Raw genomic sequence first — 16,676 nt, 5'->3', positions numbered from 1 at the left:
CTACTGTACAAAAAACACAGTAAGAGAAAAGTCCTGTCCTTAAGAGAATAAATCGGTGATACTATCTGGGAAGACTGGGGGAAAGTTTATATGAGAGAACAGAAGTATCTGGACAAAATCATGGAGAGCTTGAAAAACACAGGGTTAGTTCTGAATGGGTTCTAGCATAGTAACTGGTAGAATTATCTGAGAAAGCATAGGAATTGTAGTTTTCTTTTTACATGGAAGCATTGCTGAAGTATCCCATTAACAAAAAAGATGTTACACAGAATATGCTAGGATGATTCCTAAAATTGTGTAAGAGTCAAGGCACAGTAACTATCATTAACTAACTTTCATTAATAATTAGGCCACATCCTTGAGTTTTCTTATTTTGTGCTGAAACATCTAGGGGGACAAAAACCCCTAGATGTTGAATGTTAAACTACATAACCTTTTCTGGTCAACTTTTAGCAATATCTGAGGCCTCCTAATAAGCCACTAGGCCTACTCAAACTGCAAATAAAATCAGCAATTTTCAGGTACTTTTCGTTGCTGCTAAACTTTAAATTTAGGTTCAGGTCTGCCCACAGTATTGTTTTTCACTCAGTAGTGGTTTCACATGCCAACCCAGCAACCAAACTGAAAATAGAAATTTTTATATATATAGTGGAGTTAATTGAAAATCTGCTTGTGGTGCATGGCGACCTGAGCAATAATTGACACAAAGTGCTGCTTAGCACACAGAATCAATTATTTTCGATTGACATAAAACAGGAAATTGCTTTAATGTTAGATTGATATTAATGAGCATAGCTGTACTAACTAGTACAAAACTATCTGCAGGTCAGTTTTCTTTATCTGATAAGGAACTTTATACAAAGTGAGCTCAGCCCTTAGATGCAATCATACCACGTTTTGAAAAATAATTTTAATAGCAAATTAAAGGCCCTGGGAATCCTGTCTGCATTCCCTTGTGGGAATCCTTTCTGAAAAAGGGATAGCGTTTATCTGAGATTTGACTATGTTGTTGATATCTGAGAGTCACCACGTAGTCTTTGTCTCGTGACTGGAGAGGGGAATTTCTTGCTAACAGTACAGATCAAGGTGATTCTGCTGTGGTGATGAGTGTGTTTGAGGGAGATAGGAGTATGACAGAAACAAGTGGAATCATTGAGGAAACATTTTTCTCTCTTACTTAAACCTGCTGTTATAAAACTGATCTGAATCCTTTTTTCCTGGGCAGATGCTAATGGTGACTAATAAAGTCTCCTTGAGAACTGCCTACGTACAAATGCACTGTTCTCACCAGATGACTAGACTATGGCACAGCTTTTCTGTTTGCTGTATGGCGTATGAGAGAGGTAGAACCTGGCTGAGAGGAATATGCAGGGAAACATTGCAAACCACCTAAGGGTTTTTCAGTTAAAAAAGGCTGACCACCTTTTTTAAGGTAGCCTGAGATCTGTCCATCCTCCAGACTCAGGAGATGCCAACTTCTTCATATTCCCAGGTGCCAGAAATGAGGGACACTGTAGCTTTGGAAAGAGTGCTTTAGCAGTCACCCCCTTTCAGCATCCATCTCCAGCACAACAAAAGTACTACATGAGACTCATTTCTCCTCACTCTAGAGGTGGAAAGTTAATTGTTTAAAACTAAGTTATCTGGCCTCCTTCTATAGTCATTGGAAATAGACAGACACCTCCAAAGGGAGATTTGTCTTACCCACCTCAGATATCAATGAGAGGATGGGATGAATGGCTCTCTAGAGGTGCCTGTCTCTTTCCACTGACCAGAGGGTAGAGCCCAGTCATCTCGTCTTGCTTGGACTTTGCTAACTTTTAGACAACTACTGCCAGGTAGGATGAATTGTATCTACCATGTCTGTGGTAGCCCTTTAGAGAAGGAAATAAAATAATATAAATGCAAGATAAGACATTTGGTATCTCTGCTTTGCTATTGCTCTAGCCTTGGCATAATCACTTGTAGCAATGCCAAATAAGTCACCATGACCTATGAGAGTGATCATTCTGATCTGAAAGAGTTCTATCCCCTTGCCACATTTATTTTGAGTAAAACCAGTTTAATTTCTTTGTCCTTCTAATAAAGGAGAGAAACTTTCCATGTATTATTTGTGTGAAATGCTCACTCCTAATCCAATTCTGAAAGAAAAAATATCTCTCTGCCACTTACCTAGTAATATAATGATACAGAGAAGAATAGCAATTAGAGCCCCAGTGCTAAGACCAGTAGGATGAATCAAGGCTTCTGCATTACAGGACAACATCTTTCCTCGATGGTCACATGCACATACTCGAATAGTCACTGTTTCGGTGCTGCTCTGGATAGGGTAGTCATTATCTGATATTACCACTGGCAAGAGGTAGGTACTCATTTCATGCCGGTTATATCTGGTTTTTCGGGTGAAAATCCCTGCTGTGTTGTCTGGAAACACAAAGCAAACGTTATAGAAGTACTCATCTGAAAATCAAAGCCAAGGATGAGCTTTATAAAGAAGGTCTTCTGAGAAATTCACCTCTGTTGTCCTGGAGTGTAAAATTTGAACTGCTGGCTGCCTCAGGCGCTAAGGAGAATGAAAATTGGTGTCCACTGAAAGAGTCATCTTTATCGACGGCACTTAGTGTTTGTATCAGCTGAAACAATAAGAAAAACATTATCTCCAAAGTCACTGGGCCTTACTCTTATTTAGCTATATGAGGGTTGTAAAGTGATCTTATTGTATTAACTTCTTTCTTCTGCTTTAAGGCAGTTGATGCTGCTACAGCGAGCTTAATAAAAGTGATTCATGTGCTGCTGATGCTGATGATGTATCCCAGGCTGTCAGCTCAGTAATGTAATGAATTTGGAAATCGGCAGGAGGATCATGTTGAATTTGAGAGACGGCTTGGGCTGATGCCACTCCTGCTGGACAGGAAATTTTTTCATTTGACAAGGAATAGAAATGAAAGGTGAGATAGTCCAAGCTGTCTTTATATGTATCCACCCAAATCCCACGTCACAGGACTTATTTGTCTGTCTTCTAAATTATCTGCTACTTTGAACCATTTAACAGTAGGTCCTGTAGAGAGAGAGTTATCTGGCAGCCACTAGTTATATCACAGACAGGACTTTGTAACCTGTCAGACCTGTAACCGTTTTCTGAAAGAGGCAGTGGAGGTGCCTCAATATAACAGAGCATGTCAGAGGGAAAATGCATCAAGGATAACACAGCACAGTACAGAAAGCAACTGTGTAAAACATAATGTCACATTAGCTGCAAGAATACTAAGGATAATCACATTCTGCGCAGCCACTGTTTAATTTAATTTAATTTTGCAAAACTGACAGTTTGTTGCAATGCAAAGTACACCTCTTGATGAGGTGATGCAAGAGTAGTACAGAAACTTGATTCATACAGAATATTTTCTTAGTACAAGCAGTCAACACACCTGTTCTGCCTTTGCGTTTTCACAGACGAAGGTCTCGTAAAACATGGGAAACTCTGGGGCATTGTCATTTACATCCAAAACCTTAATGAACACTGGGACACGGCTGCTTTGTTTTGGGTTATCTGCAATGATAAAAACGGAAAGAACAATTTATTTAGTCCAGCTACTGACTCAGTGCAGGAGAGGAAAAGGACAAAGTTGAGGGCTCATTGCCTTAAATCTTTACTTGTTCATAACATTCCACTTATATTCTGTTGATTTCTAGGGAATTGACTATGGAGATGATTCCACAAAAATCAGGCTTTGCTGTCATTACTCTGGTTCTGTGTAAACTATTTGGCTAAGATTGGGTAGGAATGAGTCCAGGGTTTACAAATTCGTTTGAACAATCCATGAATGTACATGTAATATATATAAAAGAAAATAATGAAATTAAATGAAATAAATGTATTAGCCTAAAATATACAAGCTGGAGAAAACAAGATTTCTGTAAGAGGAGATCTGAACTGGCATGAGGATTTTTTTTTACCTCTCCATCTGTGATAGACAATAGTACTTCTCCCTACAAATCTGGCGTCACATTTAAACTACCATGACTACCATTACAATATATAAATAATAACGGCTGTGGCTACCATAGATCTTTAATCTAATCTTGTGTGGATTGATTTAGCTGATGTTCTAGAGCTGATACTGAAACATATGGGCTGAAGAACATAAGCACTATACAGAATCTGCAGATCCCTATATATAAACATGCTGTTTCTCCCATAAGGACTATATAAGTACCCAGGAATTGAGTTTGACAAGGATATTCCTGAGCACAAAATACTTATTAAAATATTACCATCTTCATATACAGAAATGGAAACATTTGGACTATTCGTCTTCCTGTTGGACTAATGAACAGACAGGCTTTAATAATAAAGATCCCCAAAATAAGGGAGGAAGCAACCTTGGGCAGCAACCTTGCGTAAGAAGCATGAAGGATGAAATTGGCAAGATTTGGAGGCGAAAGACCACATCATAATAACCACTGAGTCGTACAGGTATAAAAGACCTCTCCCAAAACCAGTTTGTCCTCATGAATCAAGAGGAACCCTAGAGACATTGCCAGGGCTTGATAATCAGTGTCTCTTGTCCTCCATATCACATGAAAGCGATCCTGGACAGACCAGCTAGACATATACAACATAATGTTTGGGAATGTATGAGTGTGGGAAAGTGAGACAGTGACATCTATGAGGGAATGTGTGTGACTGAAATCAGTTTTATTTAAAGTAAATATAATCTTCCCCTTTTCATGAACTTATATTGAATTTTGTTATGTTAATTTTCTACCCGTGTTATAGTTTATTAATACAACGTAAACTATGTTTCAAGTGAAAAAAATGGTTGAATAAGATATAGCAGGTCTATGACTCTCTATGCTTCCCCAAGCATTCATTATAGTCGTTTGTTGAGTTAGGCTTTAGTGCAAGCTCTGTCGCTGCATTTATAATACTTCTACAAATTTAAAAATGCCTTCTTGAAAATTGGCACTGTGCATTTATATTACAGAACTCAGTCATTTGGACAAAATATTATACTTTAAAGCTCTATAGTCCCATTGAAGTTAATATGATTCCATTAGGCATAAAAAACTCTCATATGAGCCATTGGGCTAAATTCACTCTATTTAGTTGAATGTGTATTCAGTTTATGTGTAATATCTCTATTAGCTGAATTCTAAGCTAAAATGCATCAATACAAATGTTACATTTTTAAAGGCAGAAATCAAAAGTACTCATTTAAATCTGGAGCATTGCAAGACTGGTTTGTATGAGCATACCTTTCTTAACAAATGCATTCAAATATATTGCCAAATATATTTCTTTTCCTCTCAAAAATTACAATCTTTTTTGTTGCTTTTTGAACCATTAACTATATGTTTTTATTTTACTTTTTCTAGGTGCTGAAAATTTTAAAAAGATATTGTACTAAATAGGAGTTTCATGAAAACCATACCCTCTGTGGGCATAGGCCTTTTTTTGATTTCATGGAAGTGTAAGTGGAAATTTAGTCATATAACTTAAAGGTTTTTTTTTTTCTTTTCAAACTATTTGGGAAAATGAATTGGTGTAGATTTTGTTTGCATTGTCCTTCAACACTGCTGAGCTCCAACAAGAAGTTCCACCATATGGAACACAGAGCTCCTTAAATCTGTTAATCTATATAGCAGTATGTTTTCTTTTTAGCCATCAACCAATCTGAAAACTTAGAAGTTTTTCTGAACATGGCCTCAAAGTCCTGCCAGTGTTTGATTTACCCGTATGTCTTAAGCAAAGAATATTTGTTTTAAAATACTCTCAGAATTCTCTCAGATGAATTAACTGTAATTCTGCAGCTGTGATTTGGGGGCCTTGTGTTCTGAGTTTTATTATCAGTTTGCTTTCTGATTGTGTCTGGTAAACTGATCTAATGTTTCACCAAGTATTTGCTTGCAACATTCAGAGCATGATTCTTATGGCTGCTGAACAACTGCAGCTCACACTGATGAAACACAGAGTTATAGGGAGTGTGTGTTTGGAAAAAAAAAGCCCGAAAGTGTCTCAAGAGCATTCAGCAATGGAACTATCTACAAATAGTGTCCATTTTAGATAATTCAAGGCAAAATTATGTATTTCCATTTTTTTAACTGTAAAATGAAATCAACAATAGTTATCAATGAAAAGTAGTTCTATTTATGACTGTACCATTTTATTACTTTTTATATCAAAAGGAACAACTACCTTTCTGAATGTGTGTCCTGGCTGTAGCTTGACTGGATATTTGTTTTAGGTTATTTCAGAGAAATATACCTGGAGTTTGATGTGATGGTATGTCACTGAGAGTGATTAATGATCAGCTGAAACTTAATCGAATGGGACTTAAGCTAGCCTTGCTTGAAGTCACTAGTTTTAGCTAGGAGTGGTGAGTGGTGGTGTTTTTCAATCTAGTCACTTGAGACTAAAAATTAGCTTTGCAGCCTGGATCAGACCAAGGATTGTTTCAACAGTAGCTCCAATTCAGCCAAGGAAGTTGGCTTTGGAAGGCATCTACCCCAGTTAAGCCAAAATCACTGTAGCTTCAGTGAAGCACAGCTTGAGAAGTAGCTTGTTGCAACCTGGAAGGATTCAACTAAAGAGGAATTGTAATTAAGATAGAAGCTGTGTCAGACACAAAAGGTTTAGTTTAGAATACCTTGCCTAGTATAAAGTCTATCTTCATGTGACACACTTCATATTGGAGTGTGCCACATGCTTGTAGTTAATCTATTACTATAAAGAGGATTGTTTATTAAGGCTACCTAGCATAACACGTTCTCATCTAGATCCCCTATGTTTTAGCTGCTAGCATCAGCGTGACTAGTATTATCATGAGATGACTTTTGAGCAGTCCTAAAGTAAACAACAGGATAGTTTGTTACTATGGATTAGAATTTCAAAGGAGAGTAAAGAAGTTAGAAATGGAAACCCAGTTGAAGCTGATTAAGAACTGGGCACCTAGATCAATTCAGCTTCTTTAGGCCTACTTGAAAACATCAAGCCTGTGCTATATTCAGGTTAGATCAAAACAAATTTGACTATGGAATGCAGTTTGATTTTAAACCACGCTGTATACCCCTTTGCAGAATTCAGCATTTCTATTCACATTTAAAAATGGCTATTACTAACTAGAAAACACAAGTGTTACCTTTCCCTCCTGCTCAGCTAAATTATCTCTTCATAAACTATCCCTAAGAAACAGCAAACTGCAGACCGTCTCTTCTAGAGTTTCTGCTGCTTCATTACTACTGAGTAGGCCTATCCATTTAACCTGACATCTGCCCAGCCATGCTTTCCACACACTCATCTAGTAGGCTAAATTCATTACATCAGGGACAGCAGTGGTATCTAAGTTTGACTTACTGATCTCTGCTGCTATTACTGTAATGTTGTGCCATAGCAATGTTTCCCGGTCAAGGGGTTTTGAAGTAAATATCGAACCATTTCCTGAATTGATGTTGAATACTCTGTCCATATCAGTGTGTCGATCTACAGAATACCTGCAAATACAGATAAAGTTGTTAGAAGAATGCTCTCCTTTTAATTTCTATGTCCTTAAAACATTTTCTAAGACTAGACATCAAACAACAAGTAAATGGGGTTGCCTTTTGTTTTCACTGCAGGCTTCAGCATCTTTATATATTCGTACAAAGAACTTGTTCTGAGCTGCTAGATAATGACACGTTGGAGGTTTGATTTAGAAGGTGGGGCATTGTCCCAGCATAAATGAATTACTGTGGATTTTTCATACCTCTGAGACTCATCAAAGCTTTGTTTTTAGTGAGAAATGTGAAGTCTGTGTCCTGAAAGATATGAAGTTTATTTTAAGGCTGAGTTGGCTTTCCCATTATAAAACCTTCTTTTTATGGTTTGATATATCAACTGTTCCAAATCACTTCCGACAGAAAATTTGACAGCTGGGGTGCATTTGTTCCTTTCACTTCCCAGCGTTTAAATAGACTGCCCCCAAAAAGCAAGTCAGCAAGAAACAGATTCATTACTGTGGTACATATCACATAAAGGTTTACTGTAATTCATTAAAACTAACTTGCTCAGCCCTGCCTGATGGTAACCTAGATGTGAAACTGAATGCTAACAAGCTCTGGAGGAGCTCAGAGTCTAAATATGGATTCAGATTTTTAATCTGATCTTTCCCTTTCTTTCCTGCTGAACTTGTAGAAAACTCCAGTTTATGGGAGAGTGTGCTACTGTCCTGATCCACATGCTCCGACTTGATTCCACCTGTTATGAAAAGAAAATTATTGCATAAATTAGGGAGGTTTTGACCGAAGTATGTCTCTGATATTGTGAAAGCAAGTATACAACTGCATTATTCTGTTCTTATTTCAACCCAAACGTGCACTGATGTACAGCCCAGAGCCTTAGGAAGGCCAATGTGCTCCCTTGGTCTCCTTGCAGGCCACAGGAATGGAGGGAAAGCAGCTGCTGCTGTCCCTTGCATCTGGGCAAGGATAAAGGTACAGCTGAGCCAGTATGCAGTCGGATTAAAACTATGCCTGGAGAATGACAAAGAGAGTATCACTGTAGAACGGAGGAATGCAAAGGCTAAAGAAAGAAGTTTCCATTTCCTGCTCTGCTGTAGGAGCAGCTCTGTGACATGTTCATAATTCTGCACAGATATTCTGCACAGTTCCTGTGCAGTGTCTCTTAACTTCAGAGGAAGATCCTTGTATGGAAGAATAGAATAGAACAGTTCAATTCATACATGTGATTCTGAGAAAAGTTTAAATTAAAAGGCTAACCTGCTAATTATCTTGTAAATGAATGCTTTTTTGTTCTTTGCAAGTAAACAAATGGGATATAATATCCACAGTAATTTAGCCTGACCTTATTCTAAAATGAGAATTTGGTGTACCCTACCTCTCTAAAAAAAATTGTAGCGAGTACTAATTACTGAATTACTTTTCTTTCTCAACATTGAATTCCACAGATGCAGCCAAATTAGATTCAAAGGTACTCACACAGCTAAAGTGTTTGGGAGGACTTGCATAGCTGTCCCTTGCTACTTCTTCAGTAGTTGATTTAGTCTTTACTTTTTACTCTCACTGGACCAACAGTTCCAAAATTTCAGCTATAAGGAGTCAACCGACCTGGTGTCGCTAACCTAGTTCCTTTATGCAATATTATGACATTCCTGACAGCTTGAAAAGACAATATGTGAAAAGGTGTGTAATATGCAGTGCTGACTGATGGGACAGCTCCAACAGAGTATATAATTTTATCCAAATCTCAGTATTACGTGTGAATTCATTGACTTAGCTGAAATGTTTGATGGAAACAGGTTTATACAAACTGGTCTGAATCGCTTACTTTTTGACAAGCTAAGTATTTGATATGGTAAACATTTCATTTTAACTTTCATTCATTCAGGCATTTCATTCATATGATATTATGTTGGTATTTTGTGAATTAAGTTATTTTTCAGATATTCTGCATCTCATTTCCATATCTTTTTCCTGAAATACTTTAGTGTTTCCATTTGGCAGTAAATCTAGATTTTTCGTTCCTATTTGAAATGAAATATCAGGATTTCCCATAGATTAGCTATTCTAGACAACTATCATAGTATGTTTTAGGCTCTTATTCAGCAAGATATTTAAGCAAGTGTCTAGCTTTAGGCATGAGTAGTCCATTTTTCTAATCTTCAATTATGCTCTCACTTATGCTTCATATTATGAATGAACTTGAAACATTTTGCTGTCTTAGCACATTTTAATGCCTGTACATTCTAATCACTATAATTACTTTATAAAATTTCCTAAATTCAGTTATGTCTGTGATACAGTATCTAGGAGAAATGAAAAAAATTCTTTATGGACTCTTTCTAAGCTTATCACAGCTGTAACATGGAGGTTTTTCTCACCAAGATATTCAGAATTTAAAATATAAGTCTTTTTAAAATCCTGTGTATATTCAAGTCATTTGTAAGCTCAAAAAAGCAATAACAGAGAACAGCTTCTTAATGAAATGTTAATTTTATTTCTTCATATTTGAGAGAAAATACATACAAGGTCAATGCTGTTAAAGTATATTCTAATTATACCATTAACCCTAGCCTAGAAGGATGATTTTAATAAGTAGGACTGTCACTTTTGTTTCTCAATTTATATAATCCCATCTCTTTTGATCAAGGTTTGTTAATTACATTGAATTGGTGGCGATTCTGACTTAATGGTTCGTAACCTACTAAGAATTAAGCAGACAAGATCAAACGCATTTTTACATTTATTTAATGAAAATACTAGTACTTATTTGTCAAATTTCAGGACTTCACCCCTTTCAAACCTTGATGACTTGACAAGCTAGGAAGTTAAAAGGTATATATGTAGATTCCTTTCTCTCCTTGTATATAGTGAGAAGAAGGAGGAGGGAGAAAGACAGGTTCCAACACATGCAAATATGTTGTCAGTAAAACACACAAACAAAATTAAGCCTTACATTTGTTTGCAGATCGTTTTCGTCTGGGATACTTTAGTAAATCAAATCACAGCAGGGAGGCAGTTTCAGTGACTGATGAACTTCATTATGCCTCTGAGAAGTTACTATAGCAAAAAAACTCAACTAGCAATTTAAAAAGATCTGTTGTACAATACAGCAGTGCCAGTTGCAGCATTTTTTCCCAGTATGCAGTGGATCATAATATCATTCCTGTTTAGATTAAGCACAAGTAGAATGCAAAACTTCTTTTTTATAGCATAACTGGACAGTGGAGTATTAATCAGGAGTTTATTGATGTTCCTATCTATGGATAACTATTTAAATATAGACAAACATCTATTGGTATATTTTTGTACTTTCCTGATGTCGTGTCGCAGACAAGGTTATTTATAAGAGCTGAGCTGATGAAATGGGGCTCCACCAATGCACAGATGGTGAATGATGCACTCTAACAACCAAGGCAGGTATCCATTTCATATTCTGCTATTGCTTCATTGTCTTCCTATACTCAGCAGCTTGCCGTCTAATGCAACCGCGAGTCAGGAAGATTTGTGGGTCAGGAAGAGATGTGTGTGTGAATTTTTCATAATGCATTTTCATAACGATATTGTGAAGGTTTCCTTTAATGGAAGATCAAAGGATCTTTCATCTAACAGAGTTACGGCTCAGATTGTTTAAAAAGAGAAATCTTCACTCAAGTAGAGGAGAAAATGGAAGGCTTTCATTGTAACATCAAGTGTCTAAAGATTTTATTTTAAAATGTCAAGGAAAATTGACAAGCAAGTGACAAGTCTTATATATACAGTCTAATTGCATCTTTCCCGAAGCTCAGAGTGAAAATCGGATTTAGCTTCTCCATTGCATGATGGAAAAAAAATCACCCTGTCAAAAAGATGCAGATTCAACCTGTGCCCCTAAAGTCTAGGAGATACCCAAGATATTAACACCATAAAATCACATCTTATTGCAAGCTTACATCTCACAGACTACTGCTCTCTGTTGATTTCCTTCCCCTCTTCTGATTTTCCTGTTTCCTCTTGCTCCATTTATTTCTATTACTTTAACCTCTTCCTCATTTTTCTTTTTCTTCTCCTTTCACCTTGATTGTTACATGCTGGTAGCGTACAAGACAAGTTTCTGCTGCTCTGCATGAATTTTGACACCTCTATTATATTTTGCTCAATAATTATCTAATATCTCCTTATTCTAATATGCAAAGTACCTATACAGTATTAAAGAATTACTCTGTGAAAGACTGGCAAAACTGAAAAACTTCTAGCACGCATATTCAGGAAAAGAGCCAGTAGGCAACACTCAACAATGCACAGCATTCAACAGCACTTGACAATCCCTATCCAATATAAAGCACTTACTTACAATTAGGAGCTGGCGCTTGTAACAGTTGTAGTTCTCGCCACAAAGAAACAAACCGATCACTTCCCTCATTCTCCAGTGCGATTACATATGAAAAGGAGGTTCATATGAGGACTGGAAGGGGCCAGGTTTCCACCTCAACCCAGCTTTCATTTTCATGCTAACGTGCCCAAGAACACATGCTGTAGAAGGTGTTTATTCTGTCCCTGGGCTTCTCCAAGATCAGCAAAAAACGATGTGGCCATTCACATTACTATGCTCTGCTAATCCAGAAGGTCATATAATTGTTGCATGTCATGATATAAATAAAACTAAACCTTAATTAAAATTGGAGGGATTTAGTGTTGAACTAGAATTCCTGTGCAAAACAAGAACAAAAAGAGTTTCTGCCACAAAAGGTTTTTAGATTTAATTTCATCATCTAGGAAATTGAGATGATAATATTCATCCATCTTGCAAGGTGTGCTGAGAGCTTAAAACATGCTGAGGTTTCATAAGCATTGTGAGATATCTTGATGAAAGACGGTTGTTTGCAGAAGTGCAAAGTATCAATGGAGTGGACTTTATTAAACTTGCATTGTTCTATTTTGATCTGAAGGCTACTATTGCATTTCCAAGATGTCCAACCCAGAGACATGCTGAAAATTGACCTGAATTTCATATTGCTGTATTTTTCATTTCCTCCTTTAACTGGCTTCTCAGTAGCAATGAACTGTAATTAAAGGGCACAGCTATTTAAAAGTTCTTTCCTACTCTATCCAACATGATTTAAGTACTCAAGTATGTTTTCAGATGTACTGAGCTTTCTAAGTGAGACTTCTGTTTTATAAACCGACAATGTACCTATTAAACAATGTACAGGAAAGGAGAGCCTAGGTTTAGCTACTCTGACCTTAAAAGTCTCTCCACTTCCTCTAAGCATAGTTTATTGATTCATGGCAAGTGTAATTTATGAAGTCTATGATCCTGATTCTTATCTTACTAACCTTACACTGATAGAAGTGAGATCAGAGTCTATGTGCATATGAGCTGCTTTTAAGGCATTTCTACTTGTAGTTTAGAGAAGGTAAATGTGACCTTAGTTAACCAGGGTTAGAAGGATGGGAGAAGAAAGGGCTGCTGAATCACTCTCCTGTCACACAGCCAAGAGGATGCACTGCACTGGAAAGCGTTAGAAGCGGACGGGGAACACTAACATCTTTTAGTGCTCTTTTTTGCAGTAAATCTTCCCATGTAGGTAGTGTCATTGAGAAATAACCACAGACTTCAGTTACTGAAGAAGCTAGGGTGTATTTCAATGGTGTGAGGGGCATGCACACACAATCACACATACATGTATATGCTCTAGTGTGAGACATCATTTGCCATCTACAATACTCTGCATTTAAGCATACCTGAACAATTTCATTAATTTTTTTTTTTGTATGCTGACATGAATTAAATACAATTAAGGAGTAAAAAATGTAAGCATGAGGTGAAGTAGTTAATGCTTACTTGACAGGGTTCTTGGCAGCGTCTGGATCCTGAGCTGTTACTGTTCCTATTATGCTGTTTATTGGAACATCTTCTTTCACTTCAATTATATATGCTGGTCTGCTGAACACTGGGGGTTCATCTACATCCTCCACCTGAATTCTGACTGTAGCTGAGTCCTTGAATGGCCCCAGGTAGAGGAATCGAGGGTCCACGTGAGTATTGGTAGCTTCCACTTTGAGAATATACAGATTTTTATTTTCAAAATCCAATGCCTTGGAAGAGAAAGAAAAGAGTTTGAGAGGTCTGTGGGGTCTTTGGCTTGCAGCCAGATGTGCCAAATAAATGGGGGGATACCATGGACAGGCCTGTGCTGTAACAGGAGCCTGAACTGGAATTAAATTGCCAGCAGAAAGAGGCTGTATGCCACTAGCAATAAGCTCCAGAAAATGCACATTTGCAGGGAATTCTATGCCTGGAACTTCTAAACTCCTAGACTAATCATTCCTTCTCAAATAGTCTCCACTCTTCATGCTTTTTATTCTGTTAATTTTGGCATTTAGCTATTTTTTTGTCTGTTCCTTGGCCTTAAGCATCACACACTAAAGGGGGAAAGATTTTACAGGAGCTGCTTGTTAAAATATTGGCATTCCATTACTGAAATGAAACAGCATGTCATCTGGTGTCAGAGGAGATCTGTGACCAGCCATCAAGAAAAACATGATATTATGATAGGATAGGATTATATCACACTGTTAAAAGTATGAAGGAGAAGCATGTAGGGACTATTTCTTACAGTACCTACTTAGAGAAACTTGGGGAGAGAGGAGTCACCCCATTTTTCCATTATATTGTACAAAATTCCTCAGAAACCATGCCTTCTGTCAGCCACAGACAGAAATGCAAACAGAATTAGATGGATATCATAATCAGTTCCTGGAAGGCATCTCTTAAAAAACAAGTAATGACAGGTGTCGTACTGATATCAAGAAGCAAAGTGCATGTTCTGAAAATCTACACAATGTCTGTTTAGTGATGACTGAACTTGAACTGATGGAGGATGATATCTGTAACCTTATCAAGCTTGCCTGATAGCCCACTGTAAACAGTATTTCTCAAACCTTTTCTGACAGCCAATGTGCAACCTAGTAGATGATGTCCATTGTGATCCAGCAAGGCGCTGTGATTTTTTTCTGAAGTAAAAGCACACTGATGGATTTTATTAATTACATTTGCACAAAACATGAGTCAGAAGAAATTTATCCATGTACTTTAATTCGCTATAGCCTATACAATTCCACACCTTCTAATAGTGCAAAGTAGGCAATGCGATACTGATTATTTCTGTGGTCTTAACACAGCACCTTTCTAATAAGTGAGCAAATCCTGTAACCACAACAGTGACAAAATCACAGTTAGAGTGTGCTTCTTCGAGTTACCCTGTGAATATGTTCAAACTGCAGAATTTTCTCTCAGGCCTCTCCCACCCCATAAATTATTTACTCTCTTAGATTCCTCAAAGCACGTGCATTAGTTTAGTAATGGAGGGTGTAAGAGCAAGATTCCTAACTGGTTGTATAAAAGAAAGTTTGTATAGGGAATCTTGTAGCGATTCCCAATAAATAGCATTCAAATCAATAAACAACACATGCTCCACTAAAAAGAAGAAAAAAGAAATATGCGTTAGATAAAGTTCTGACTAGTATTTCAGAGGCTAGGATTAAGCGTGTTAAGATGTGTACCTTTTTGACGGTTATAATTCCTTCCTGTGTGTCCTTGTCTGTGATGATTCCAAACATGTCATATCCATCCCCCTCAGTAATGCTGTATTCAATCTCTGCATTTTCATCCACATCAGCATCATTAGCTTTTATTCTGCCAATTGGTAAGTCAGGTGAAGTAGACTCAGGTGCTCTGAATTGATATGTGCCTACAGCAGACAGAGAAGGAAACTTTTGTCAATCAGGACTGTGATATTTTGAATAGCACCTCTTAGCGCACCATCTGTGTTAGGCATTCGCAGATGAGGTAGCGAGCTGCTGTGTCTTCAGGCCTTCCTCTGGCAAAAACCTTCAGCTTCTGCCTTACTTTCATATGGAAAAAAGTAACTTTTTCTTCTACCCTTTTGCTAGTATGAAGGACGGGCATTTTGTTTTTCTGCCCTACATGTATGTTTAGAAATATGCATCCCTTTCTAGACACTACCAAGACCTTTTTTGGCCATATGAAAATGGAACATGAAAAACTTCTTGGAGTCAAAAGACAATTAAAATATTTAGACCTGCCAGAGGCCAATACAACATAGTAACACTAAAAGCAAATGCAGGCCAAACGCCTATTACTAACGTGCTATACTGAAATCTCCTCTGAGACAAAACTATTTGGGGAATATTGGCATTATGAAGCTGTATCTTTGGCTTTTGTATTGAAGATACTCATGGCCAGAGATGTATATTTAACTCATTGGAGGCAGAGTGCTATATTTCCTCTTAAGTTGTTCTAACGTAAATGGGGACAGTTGGCCCACAGCTAAGAGCAGACTTTGAACTTAAATGACAGGTTACTTCCAATAACTTCCTAGTGATTTCACTGCCAAAGCTTGCTGATTTGTCTGATAGTGTCTGCAATTATTTTCTTGAACAGCTGCTCTGGACTTTATACACAGTGACACACGCATGCCGACACAACACACACACTCACTCACACACACACACGCTACTGATAGACAAAGCAAAAAAAAAAAAAAAAAAAAGGAAGGAAGAGAAGAGAATGAAAGCTTTTTGAGTCACTTATGGCCATAAATTAATAGAAATGCCTGTGTTTGTAGGAGATGTGACTCAACTGGTTCCTTCAAATTTTGCACAGACACCTGCCAACTGACCTGAGGCAAGGGAAGAAAAGCAGCTGGAAACACCTGGTATATTTATATATATGTGCATATTTATATATGTGTCTTTGTTTCTGTGTGCAATGAATATAGGAAAATCCATTGAAGCAAATGGTTCTTGGGTGAATATTCATTTTGATAGAACTGCTTTTGGGACCATTTTACATACTTAAATAAATGTACTTAAAAATCTAGATAAGTTAGATTGGAACATCCATCTTAAAAACACAGTCAGCTGCAAGGTCTGGTAGAAATAATATTAACCTAGAAATATAATTGTATCAATCAACGCTATTTCATGAGTAGAAAAAATAGGAATTGTTTCTGTACATTAATTCACCTCTCAGATTATCTACTGCAACTGAAACAAAAATATTAACGATATGCTTCCCAACACTGCAAGTAACCTTAGCATGATGCTACTGCGTACTTGCTTGTAAGTTTTCTTTTTCTTTCTCAAAGGAAGTCTGATACCCTGTAAGTTAATGA

The 16,676-nt window shown here is 37.2% G+C and overlaps 1 protein-coding gene across 1 annotated transcript in view; it reads right to left on the bottom strand.

Moving 5' to 3' along the window:
• LOC104140628 (cadherin-6) overlaps nucleotides 1-16,676 on the bottom strand; it is a 106,806-nt gene that overhangs the window by 6,561 nt on the left and 83,569 nt on the right. Inside the window, exons 6-11 of the mRNA XM_068931509.1 lie at nucleotides 15,043-15,230; nucleotides 13,322-13,575; nucleotides 7,358-7,494; nucleotides 3,429-3,550; nucleotides 2,516-2,633; nucleotides 2,173-2,424 (exon numbers count right to left, since the gene is read on the bottom strand). Of these exons, the coding sequence (XP_068787610.1) occupies nucleotides 2,173-2,424; nucleotides 2,516-2,633; nucleotides 3,429-3,550; nucleotides 7,358-7,494; nucleotides 13,322-13,575; nucleotides 15,043-15,230 (1,071 nt within the window). The remainder of the gene's footprint in view (nucleotides 1-2,172; nucleotides 2,425-2,515; nucleotides 2,634-3,428; nucleotides 3,551-7,357; nucleotides 7,495-13,321; nucleotides 13,576-15,042; nucleotides 15,231-16,676) is intronic.

Source organism: Struthio camelus, chromosome 2 (genome assembly GCF_040807025.1).
Source record: "Struthio camelus isolate bStrCam1 chromosome 2, bStrCam1.hap1, whole genome shotgun sequence".
In the NCBI taxonomy this organism is placed as follows: domain Eukaryota; kingdom Metazoa; phylum Chordata; class Aves; order Struthioniformes; family Struthionidae; genus Struthio; species Struthio camelus.
This window is presented reverse-complemented; position numbering and strand designations above follow the sequence as displayed.